This window comes from Schistocerca piceifrons, chromosome 8 (assembly GCF_021461385.2).
Source record: "Schistocerca piceifrons isolate TAMUIC-IGC-003096 chromosome 8, iqSchPice1.1, whole genome shotgun sequence".
Classification (NCBI taxonomy): domain Eukaryota; kingdom Metazoa; phylum Arthropoda; class Insecta; order Orthoptera; family Acrididae; genus Schistocerca; species Schistocerca piceifrons.
The window spans coordinates 374,280,669-374,292,793 of NC_060145.1; the positions used below are offsets into that span (position 1 = coordinate 374,280,669).

Below are 12,125 nucleotides of genomic sequence, written 5' to 3' on the forward strand. Positions count from 1 at the left end.
CTTCCTGTTCAAGTGTGAATTGAATATTTTTTGGTAGGCTATTGAATTTGTTACAAAGGTTTGTCACTTCATCCTCCTTTCCATCAAATAGAATGAGGGTGTCATCTACATATCTCTTATAGAATTTAACTTTGCTTGTGATGTTATCATTTAGTGTTAGAATTTTGTTTTCTATATGGTTGATAAATATTTCAGCTATTAGGCCACTGAGAGGGCTCCCCATTGCTAGTCCTTGGTCCTGTTTGTAAATTTTATTGTTAAAAGAGAAGTAATTATGTGAGAGCATTAAATGAAGTACATCTACTAGTTCTATGATATCTGGTTTGCTCATTGTCTTGTTTCTCAATAGGTTAATTCTTATTATCTCAATTGTTTCATCTACAGGTACACTGCTGTAAAGGTTTACAATATCTAGGGATAGAAGCTTGGCTTGAGGTGGTACTGTCAAATCTTTCAAACTGTTAATAAATTCATAGCTGTTCTTTATGGAATATGATTTTTCAAATGTTTATTTTTCTACAAGCATGTTATTTAGTTCTCTCATTAATTTGTAGGCTGGGCTCTTAATTGAGTTCATAATAGGCCTGATAGGTGTGTTGGTTTTATGGACTTTTGGTTGTGCTCTAAGTATGGGGGCTGTTGGGTTCATCACAATAAGGTCTCGTACTTCATTGTTAGTGAAAATAAATTTACCGTTGTTAACGCATTTTCTTATTTTAGTTTGAAACTTTGGTGTGGGGTCAACTAGAACTTCAAGTATGTGGTTGTTTGCCAAGAATTCTAGTGTTTTTTTGTACATGATCATCATTAAAGATAATAAGTGCTGTGGAACCTTTATCAGATTTTACTGCCACGACGGTCCCTTTGAAACGGTAAGGCCGATTCCTTTCCAGTTCTTCCCCAATTCTCAGCTCTGCTCCGTTCGTAACGATCTCGTCGTTGACGGGACGTTAGAACCTATACTTCTCCATTTTCGAGTAGAAGTTTGTTCCTTGCAAACGGATACGAGCTGTGTGGTATGTGTCGGAGCAGGCAGCACAAACAGAACACTGTAACGCTGCATGACGATAGAGGCGGCGCGTGTGGAGGTGTCAGAATCGTGGCCCATCCGTCACGACCGGCGTCCAGGCGCAGGCGGCGCGCTGCTCCCGGCTAACGTAACACCTCTAAAATAATTTACGTACCGCGCAGAGCGAAGCCACTCATCAGCGGGAGCCAAGGTCCCCGGCGTCGGAAGATTCCCAGGGGGAGGCCGAGCACTGTCCGGACACAAGACACGAACGTGACGAAGAAGAGCAAAAAGGAACACCACATGCTGACCAATGAAACCAGTGCACACATGTTGTCCAGCAGCAAGGTGAAGGCCCGACCAGGGTCAGGGGCGTGCAGACATCTATAAAACGGACGGACTCCTCTCGGTTGGCAACCAGTGTCGCACAACAGATCCTGGGAACACGTACCGGCTGCCATGAGTCCTCTGGTGAGCATATTATGATACTACATCTTACGGCGATAGAGGCTCTCTCAGGTAATCCTCGAGAACTCTTTTTTCAGACGAGGATCGCTCAATTAGCTTCATGCCGTATTGAAGTTGCTTCTATGGTGTTTTAAAGTTATTTCTCCATGTACACTACACTCCACTCGAATTGTGGTGCAGAATATTTTCCTTTTCTAACTTTTTACATTTACTGTTTAACTTTCATCATTTTTGAAAATTTTGTTAGCAGTAGATACCTCAGCATATATACTCCCATGGCACCTGTAGAACAAACTACCTGCTGCCTTCCTTTGGAAAAATAATTACATAGATGGCTCTCTTAGGCTAACGTCGTCTGCTTGTCTCCATCGCCTCAGAAATCTTCCACCATTCTGATCCCTACAAACCAGAACTGCTGCTGTTATTTCTTTGGCTCGATTCTACATTTCCGTATCATATTTATATTTATTTATAATTTCTCCTTACTTATCCCATTTCGTCTTGGAAGAAAAGTGAAATGAGAAGTGTTAACATTTAACTATTTATATCATTTAAAAACTCTTCAAAATCTTTAGTGTTTTCAAATTAACGGGTAATGTCATTGCTCAACTTGCCGATTACTTTATTAGTTCACTGTTTCCAGAACCTATCTATCAAGAATTTGCAAATTACTTCGGAGCACAGAGTAACGGCATCCCCAATACATATCGATAATATTGGGAGTTTGACTTTTATCACAGCGTGTTCATGTTAGGACAGCTAAACCTACATTTTAAATAAGGAGTCAGCACAAGAGATACAGGTACTGCACTCGTTTAGAAATATTTCGTTATCTATTCACTAAGCGTGGTCAGGTCATTGGGTGTCCCTTGTGTCAAACATCTGTTCGCGAGATTTCTACACTCCTAAACATCCCTAAGTCCACTGTTTCCGCTGTGATAATGAAGTGGAAACGTCAAGGGACACGTACAACACAAAAGTGTACAGGTCGAACTCGTCTGTTGACTGACAGAGACAGCCGACAGTTGAAGAGGGTAGTAATGTGTAATGGCAGACATCTATCCACACCATCACACAGGAACTCCAAACTGCATCAGGATACACTCCGTGAGTTCTGCGGAGCGCACCATTCTGCTCTCTCACGATGGCTTATGATTACTGAGGTCGCTGATATGGAGCATCTGCCAGTGGCTGGCAACACAATGCACCCAATAAAAAAACGTATCTTTTTGTTGGTGTCCGGATACTTTTGATCACATAGTGTATAATGTTCAAGATGTTGAAAGTAAATGATCGACGTTAAATGACCATGAACTTGATCGAATAAGCTGCATAAAACACACTGGCCATTTAGGCCAACACGAATAAGAAAAGTACCGTCCATAAAAATTTCTCGCATAGGAGACATGACCTATTGCAATTGCGGAAATTATATCGAAAGCCTCGTATAACCAGTAAAGCACAAAAAAAAACAGTTATCATTGTATCCATGCGAACAAATCACTCTGACTATAGGTGTACAGTACAAGTGCTAACGTGGCCACCTTCTCATAGTAATATTGCTTTGAGGCTTCGAGAAGACATTACCTTAAAAACAGTTTCACGTTTTATTATATTCTTTCTATGGAAAAGCGGTATGATGAATAATGTAGAATTAGATTATTTTTGGTATTTGTGTTGGAGATGGCTCAATAACAGCGTGAAGCTGTAACATAATGAAGGTCTCCCATTACGTTTGTACGTTGTTTTCAGTGATCTCGCTGACACACCAATACGCTGATATTTGTGGTGACCGATGCAGGGTAGCTATATTGTCTTACAGAGACAATAGATAATCAGTTACATTTATTGATGGTCAACTGTAAGTAAATTCACTCCGAGATCAGCTGTTTCAGTCTCTACAGACCGTCTTCATATCTATACTGGTTGTCTGCAGTGTAACAAGTTGCATAATATTCTTCGCTTAGCGGCCTCATCAATGGAATACTGGCGTTACTAAGATCCCGCTGAAGGGATAATCGTGGTAGGCCGGGGAGAATGTTTGTAACTAATCAACACAAATCTGATGCGCACCCACAGAAATTGAAATTGGCAATGTTCGACAGAAATGTTTTTCAATAGCGTATGGAAATTAATCAAAAAATTTAATGTGCCATGTACTACACATCAACCAGTTTTCTTGAAGTAACAGTAGAATAAGGAAAGTTAGAGTAACTTTTGGCGTACCTTCGACGAGGGTGTCATTAGAGACCGATTACAAGCACGGAATGGAATGGGAATGGGAATCAGGTAAGGCCTTTTCAAAGTTGCCACTGCATCAGTTACCTTAAGGGCTATAGGTAGGTCACAGCACACCCGAATTTGGACCACATGAACATGTGACTACCAGTTCTCCCGAACGTGTGTCCTGTCTACCATACTGTCTGGTTCCTGTTGTGATGGTAGTTAACCATTATACGTCTTTCAACAAATTCTCACTCATTTTTACATCTACTCGCATACTTCGCAAATACAGTCTTGCCGATGTTATCGATTTTATATTCTGTTCTATTCGGGTACTGAACGAGGGAAAAATGTTTCCTAGGCCTGATCAAAGTTTTCGGGAGGTATTCATGGCTTCATGCAATGACTCATAGCTCGAACAGAGACTGCACTTCCGGATAAGGTAGTAAAAAAGAACTGTATGACTCTGTACGTTCCCTAATGTCTCTTATGTTATTCTCGTCAACCTAATGCGAGATATACTTTAGTTGCAACGTAATGGTCACGCAATTTTCTTCGATTGTGGGTGTTTACCACACGTTTTCGGATGACTACGGCTTTAGGGCGTGGCTCTCGTCCTAAAATGTAATGAGACTCCTAATGTCAAAAAAGATTGAAAGATTGCAGAATTACTAGTAAATCGCTTGAGTCATTATCTGAAGCCCACGAAGAAATGAAAAATAATCAGAAGTCAGTTACTAAACAATAAAAATGATACAGCCGAGAAACTGTTGAAGTTGTGATGTGATGTGTGTGTTTCAGAGTGCTTTCCTGGTGTTGGCGGTGGCGTCCACGGGCAGCGCGCTGGCGCTGCAAGGCTACCAGCAGCCAGTTGCAGGTGCGCGCGGCTTCGCCGACCCCAGGGTGAGTGCGTCTCTGCTGTGACGAAGTCTGTCGCTACTGCAGCTGCTCGCAAGTCTGAGCAGTCGTTCGCAACTGTGAAAGTCTGTAATTTGTAGAGTTCTATTCCTTTACCATATTATCCTACTAGAAATGTAAAGGGGATTGTAATTCGCGACCCATTGTATTTACATAGGTGGTGGAACGCACCTACAACGTTGTTCGACAAGTGATGCTGGGTACGGAGACACGCGTGTAGGGTTTTACGATTTGGCCACAGTTTCCAGAGTTAAAATATCAGTCATTCGAGAGTTAGAAAAGCAAAGAATCTCTCCTCCCTGCTTCCACCAGCCTCCTACGCTGAAGCCAAATCATGCGCTACATATTTTCCCAAGAGCGCAGGGAAGGTGGTGAGTTCAGGACAGCTTCTTGGGGCAGACAGAAGGCGCTTGGATGGAGCGTTGGGGTGGATCCAAATATAAAGACTGGGAAGGTTCGTATGCAACACGTCGTGCAGCACATTTTTTTAAACGCGTCAGGAAATTTTAATTCACTCGCAGTTTTTGCGCTCGAAAAGCACTAGGCCTTTGTGTCGGACGGTGGAAACTGTGGAATGCCTATTCGCGCCGGTCGTTGTGGCCGAGCGGTTCTAGGCGCTTCAATCTGGAACCGCGCGACCGCTACGGTCGCAGGTTCGAGTCCTGCCTCGGACATGGATGTGTGTGATGTCCTTAGGTTAGTTAGGTTTACATAGCTCTAAGTTCTAGGGGACTGATGACCTCAGATGTTAAGTCTCATAGTGCTCAGACCCATTTGAACCATTTGAAGACGGAAACGCTTATCCTGCATGCCACTGTGTACGCTAGTGCTGGTAACAGCCATGGAAGTGGTCGCCTTCACGATCTATCAGTCTTCACACGTTACTCCGTGTCCACCACAGCGGGATAACATTTTCATCGCGGGGGAACGACACAAAATGCTGTCTGATATTGACATATTGATATCTGTAATATTGACTTTCGTAATGCCTCAGATGAGGTCTCTACAACAATAAAAATCAAATCAACTATGTATTGAATTGTATTGTATCTTAACCGGGCACCTAGAAACGACGGAGAGGCTCCGTTCCCGCCGCAGCCGCAGTGGTCCACAACCCCACGACGACTACCGCTGTCCACTTCACCCCTCCGCCGCCCCACACCGAACCCAGGGCTATTGTGCGGTTCGGCCCCCGGTGGACCCCCACCCCCATGGAACGTCTCACACTAGACGAGTGTAACCTCTATGTTTGCATGGTAGAGTAATGATGGTGTACGCGTACGTGGAGAACTTGTTTGCGAAGCAATCGCCGACATAGTGCAACTCAGGCGGAATAAGGGGAACCAGCCCGCATTCGCCGAGGCAGATAGAAGACCGCCTAAAAACCATCCACAGACTGGCCGGTTCGCCGGACCTCGACACAAATCCGCCGGGCGGATTCCTGCCGGGGACCAGGCGCTCCTTCCCGCCCGGACAGCCGTGCGTTCGGCCAACCGGGCGGGATAATCAACTATGTGATAAACCATTGATTTTTCTTTGTTGTTTAAATGGATGCAATGCAAGTTAAGTAAAACGGGCAGTTTTGGTGTTTTACCTACTACTAATTTCTTTAATAATGGTTCAAAAATAAAAAACGACAGCAAATTTTAATTCTTGAATTAACGAATTAATATTTTAGTAGACTTAAGTTTCAAGTATTATATGAAAGAGAAAGTGTAAAAGGTACTGACTACGTTTTGCAAAATAGAGAACCCCCAGTTGATAAGAGCTACGGACCCCGCGTCAGCAAAAACCAGGCCAGAGGGAACATCCAATGAAAAACTGCTCGTTTCGTCACGATTTCGTTTATTACGAGCGAGAGTGTCACGGAGACGCTCCATGAACTTCAGTGGCCGACGCTACAAGAATCGCGTTTTGGACCACGAGAGGATTTATTGTACGTTCCACGAGGAGTTGGAAGACATAGTACTTCCTCGTATATACATTAAGGAGGAACGAGCATGAGTACAATATCAGCGGTATTTCATACGTAGCCCTGTCGTCAATAATAATACCCACGCGCACGAATGGAACAATGTAGAAGTGTAAAAGTAGATTAAGACAAAACTGTTTCACAAGTGGATAGGTTAGTGAAGTGACATGACGTGTCATTTAAAATGAAAACAGAAATAGAGTTGGGGAATTTGGGAAGAAAATGAGAAAGGATGTAGATAGCCGACGGGTGTAGATGAGCCAATGGAGGGAGAGAAAGTTTCGGAAAAGAGGATAAGCAAAATACGAGCGAAAGAGCTTTATTAGCTCGCCTATAGTTGAATTAAACACCGAAGAGGCAAAGAAGCTGGTACACCTGCCTAAACCGTGTATGACCCCCGTGACATACAGAAGCGCCGCAACATGACGCGGCATGGACTCGAAGTAGTGCTGCTGGGAACTGACACCATGAATCCTGCTGGGCTATCCATAAATCCGTAAGAATACGAGGACCCCATCGTATTCTTACGGATTTATGGACAGCCCTCTTCTGAACACTACGTTGCAAGGCATCCCAGAAGCGCTCAATCTTGTTCATGTCTGTAGAGTTTGGTGGCCAGCGGAAGTGTTTAAACTCAGATGTTTCTGGAGCCACTCTGTAGCAATTCTGGGCGATTGAGGTGTCGCATTGTCCTGCTGGAATTACCGAAATCCATAGGACTGTACAGTGGACACAAATGGATGCAGCTGATGAGACAGGATACTTACGTACATGTCTCCTGTCACAGTCGTAAGCAGACGTATCAAGGGTCCCATATCACTGGAACTGCACACGCCCCACAGCATTACAGAGCCTCGACCGCTGTCACAGTCCCCTGCTGACATGCAGGGTCCATGGATTCATGCGGTTGTCTCCATACCCGCACACGTCCATCCACTTGATACAATTTCAAACGACTCGTCCGACCGGACAACATGTTTCGAATTATCAGTAGTTCAATGTCGGTATTGATAGGCCCAGGCAAGGCTTAAGGCTTTGTCTCGTGCAGTGTCCGCCTCCGGTAGCTGAGTGGTCAGCGCGACAGACTGTCAATCCAAAGGGCCCGGGTTCGATTCCCGGCTGGGTCGGAGATTTTCTCCGTTCAGGGACAGGGTGTTGTGTTGTCCTAATCATCATCATTTCATCCCCATCGACGCGCAAGTCGCCGAAGTGGCGTCAAATCGAAAGACTTGCACCAGGCGAAGGGTCTACTCGACGGGAGGCCCTCGTCACACGACATTTCATTAACGATACACGAATGGGCCTTCGGCTCCAAAAGACCATATCGATGATGTTTCGTTGCATGGTTCGGACGCTGGCACTGTTGATGGCCCAGCAATAAAAACTGCAGCAATTTGCGGAAGGGTTGCATTTCTGTCCCGTTCTTGCAGGATCTTTTTCCGGCCGCAGCAATGTCGGAGATTTAATGTTTTACCAGAATCCTGATATTCACGGTACACTCGTGAAATGATCGTAGGGAAAAATCGCTACTTCATCGATATATCGGAGATGCTGTGTCCCATCGCTCGTGCACCAACTGTAATATCACGTTCAAACTCATTTAAATATTGATAATCTCACATTGTAGCAGCAGTAACCGACCTAACAACTGCGCCAGACACTTGTTGTCTTATAAAGGCGCTGCCGACCACAGCGTCGTATTCTGCCTGTTTACATATCGCTGTAGTTGAATACGCATGTCTATACTAGTTTCTTTGACGCTTTAGTGTGCGAGTAACTGTTGCACCTTGAGATTTCTTATCATGAAACATAATCACATGAGCCGAATTCAATTGCATCACAATACGCGGTCACTGGCGATCGCTGTACATGTAATGTTCTAATTAGCCCACTTCTACTAATATCCATGATGTGGTGAGCAGTAGTGCGTGCGTTTAGAAAGATGACCGGCCGCTTCCACGTGTTGCAGGCGGCCGCTGGTCTGGGCTACGGCGGACCCAGCGCTGTGGTTGGAGGCGGTCCCGAGCCGAGCGCTCTGTACCGCTCCCAGATCTACACGGACCCCGAGTACTACGGCTACGAGAGCACCTTCCCCGGCGGCCGCAGCAACTTCAAGGCCTACAGATCCGTGCCGGAGGGACCAGGTTAGTCCAGAGGGCTGCTGCGCCTCTTCTGCCGAGATTGCAGCTCGGCGGAGGCGATACGGTTGTGGGGCGGCCAATTGATAGCGTTTCTTTACGATAGTCTACCCGAAAAAAATGTGTCAGTAGTTTAAAAACATCGTATCTTTGAGGAATAATAAGTGGTGATGCGATAAACATTATATGTACGCCAAGGAAGTCATATTCAGCCTATCTTCTTATTTCGAAATTATCTTATATCGCACCTTCCGGCATTACCAGGCTCCATCAGAACAAAAATTCATAGAATGAAGGCTCTAATTACGGGTTGTGCTAGTTGCTGGTGTATCTTTCATGGTTGTATGATCGTAGTTTATGAAACTTTTTTATTCCTGAGGTTTCGTTCGCAGGTATGTTCGACATCGTCAGAGATACCGTTGCCTACCGTCGACAAGACTGTGCAGAAACAGAAGCGCTCCTGAGGATGCCCCACACCCCCCTCTACGACACGTCAGGAACAAAAAGCTTTCATGGATCACGACTATACAAACCGCAATATCAAGAGGAAGCAAAATCAAAATAATTGCGCTTATGGCGCGTTATGTACCACCCGTCATTGTGCTGATAAGTTCGTTCAAATGCATCCTATTTTATGTCAAGACACTGACACGTTATTTGTGTGTCCATTTCAGTATTTATGCTAACCGAGTATTTGAATGCGTTATGTTTGCAAGAAGAATGAGAAAGTCCACACAAGGCTCGCACCTATTCTATTTTACATATGATTTCCACATCTGCGATATTTGAAATGATAAATAAATCAAGACCCTACGCTGACAACAGGCGTTGATATACATCAACGGGGACAGTTGAAAATGTGTGCCCCGACCGGGACTCGAACCCGGGATCTCCTGCTTACGTAGCATCAGAGCCACCGAGTGCACAGAGGATAGTGCGACTGCAGGGACTTATCCCTTGCATGCTCCCCGTGAGACCCACATTCCCAACTTAATGTCCACACACTACATTCGCAGTGCCCCTGCCCATTACACTCGTTACTCGCGGCAGACAATGGTACCGAGTCGCGTAAGAGTTCGGGCAATACGTGTGCATCTGCACAGAAGAAGGTCAATGGCCGGTTAGCCTTAACTATATGAAAGTGGTATCTGTTCTTTCGGACGTGTCCGAAAGAACAGATACCATCTTCATATCTGCGAGTAGAATAAAGTCAGACTGAAAACTGTTTAAGCATACGCATTTTAAAGATTTCATCCACTTCACACACGACGCTTCATGTTTTGAGGTTTATGATAATTAATTACAACACTTTTTAAAAGTCCATGTATGAAAAGTACCATCCAAACAAATATTGATTTTCATGGTGTTGTTTAAGATGTATCAGCATCTCTTACAGCTCATCATCATGTCCTTGTTTACACTGCAAATTCCAAAGTCGGAAAGACGTCTCACTGACACCCTGTTGTGTTGTTAGCAGGCCTGTCCGGAGGAGCCACGGGCGCCTACGGTGACTACGACAGCGTGGTAGTAGCCGGCAGGGGTGCCAACCGTCCAGGCCTGTCGCCACAAGCCGGTGTCGGTCTCCGTGGCCGCTACTAGCAGATGCATCTATGTGTTCCGTGCTGTCTACACTAATCCTTCTGTAATGCAAACCTTCTGTGCTGTAAATCTTCTGTAGCTTTTTTCCTACATTAAATCGCTTTGGACTAATGAAACTGACTTTAAAATTTATTATGTAAGCACAAACTGGCTGCCACAATAATGACTAGAAATTTGGGTGATGTGTGTGAATGGATAGAAAATTTTCTGGCGCAGTTAGTTTGCGGCTCTTGTTGTACCGTATTTGTACAGAATTTGGGAAGCGACCTCCGAGCTTCCTTTGATACGATGAGGCGATATGAAAATGAGCTATTTGCTGAAATCGGAATTTATTATAAATTCCCCCAATGCGATTCTTGTCCGTTTAATGACAACTGACTATGCAATACAGGCCTCTGTTGAACAGCCACATTGGGTAAAGTCGCTCGCCTCAGAGAAACTAGTGGTGGAAGTAAATTATTAGCATCAAGTGAAGTTGTGGGATAGGGTCGGTGTATCCATATAGGTAGTCTGAAATATTGCGGAAGATAATCAGATTTATTCTATTTGAGAATTTACATATAAATCGCCTTAATGAGGTGATGCCTCTTGAATGTGGACAAATTAATAACTTAATAAGGAGAAAGAAGTATGAGATCCCCTTTCACACCCGCAGGACAGGACAGATAGTTGAACTTGTGGAAAGGGGCCAAAATTAGTGGCTGTCAGATGCACTCGAACATACTACTTTATTCATTTGACAAACATTACAAGCGTAAAGAAAACATTAAAAACAGAGCAAGCCAAAGATTAACTTTAGAACTTCATTCCCAGCTAAATGCGCCATTCAATCTCGCCCCTCAGGGGCAAAACAACTTTAATTTAAAACCGACTGAAGGTCAATAACTTAAGACTCAAAAAGAGGACTTTGAATTTAAAAGGCAGAAGGCCTTACCTTAAAACATTTAATCACTTAAGACTCAAAAACAAGAACTTGAATTTTAAAAGGCAGGAGGCCCCATCTTAAAACATTTCTCTAAATTAGGCAGAAGGCCAAACAATCTCATGCCTTAAGGGCAAAACAACTTTAATTTAAATTCGGCTGAAGGCCAGTAACTTAAGTCTCAGAAACAGGAATTTGAATTTAAAAAGCAGAAGGCCTTATCTTAAAACATTTCTCTAAATTAGGCTGAAGGCCCAAACAGTCTCACGCTTTAGGGCAAAACAACTTTAATTTAAAATCAGCTGAAGGTCAATAAATTTTAAAAGGCAGAAGGTCTTACCCTAAAATTTCTTCAAATCAGGCTGAAGGCCCAAACAATCTCACACCTCAAGGGAAAAAAGCTTTAATTAAAATCGGCTAGAAGCCATACAGAAACAAACAACAGGGACAAATAAAAAAAGGCAGCATATCAAACGGCGGTCAGAAGTTTCCGAGGGTCGGCCTGGAATTCAAGCACTAACGCTCGCTTAGGTGAGACAGGCAGTCGGCCCAACAATTCTAAATCCGACGGCAACCCAACCGACAGTCAACGGACCAAGCGACAGGATAACTTCCGCTCCACCCAACCAGCACACTACAGGGAGTCCAATGGAACAATGCAGAAGGTATCGGCGCCCACAACGAATTACACATTCGGTTGCACGCCGTACCGGACAGCCACAACACGACGAGCAAAATGCACTGCCTGAATCTACGTCAACGGCCAGGGCAGGTAACCGGAACGTTAATGGCCACAAGGCAGAAGATTCCGCTGGTGCACTTCAATTCCAAAACAATCAAGGTAAGTTAGACTCCACAGGGGGGCGGCTAGAATTT

The 12,125-nt window shown here is 44.3% G+C and overlaps 1 protein-coding gene across 2 annotated transcripts; it reads left to right on the forward strand.

The window, feature by feature from the left end:
* The first annotated feature begins 1,376 nt into the window (after positions 1 to 1,376).
* On the forward strand, positions 1,377 to 10,443 carry LOC124711667. Of its 2 annotated transcripts, none has more exons than XM_047241860.1 (4): positions 1,377 to 1,480; positions 4,502 to 4,603; positions 8,560 to 8,734; positions 10,206 to 10,443. In XM_047241860.1, exons 1-4 carry the CDS (start codon positions 1,469 to 1,471, stop codon positions 10,325 to 10,327), a joined length of 411 nt encoding a protein of 136 aa, XP_047097816.1. In that variant the 5' UTR covers positions 1,377 to 1,468; the 3' UTR covers positions 10,328 to 10,443. The 2 variants fall into 2 exon arrangements, with proteins under 2 accessions (XP_047097816.1, XP_047097815.1); XM_047241859.1 differs by having other exon boundaries at positions 1,381 to 1,480; positions 10,203 to 10,443.
* The last annotated feature ends 1,682 nt before the right edge of the window (positions 10,444 to 12,125 follow it).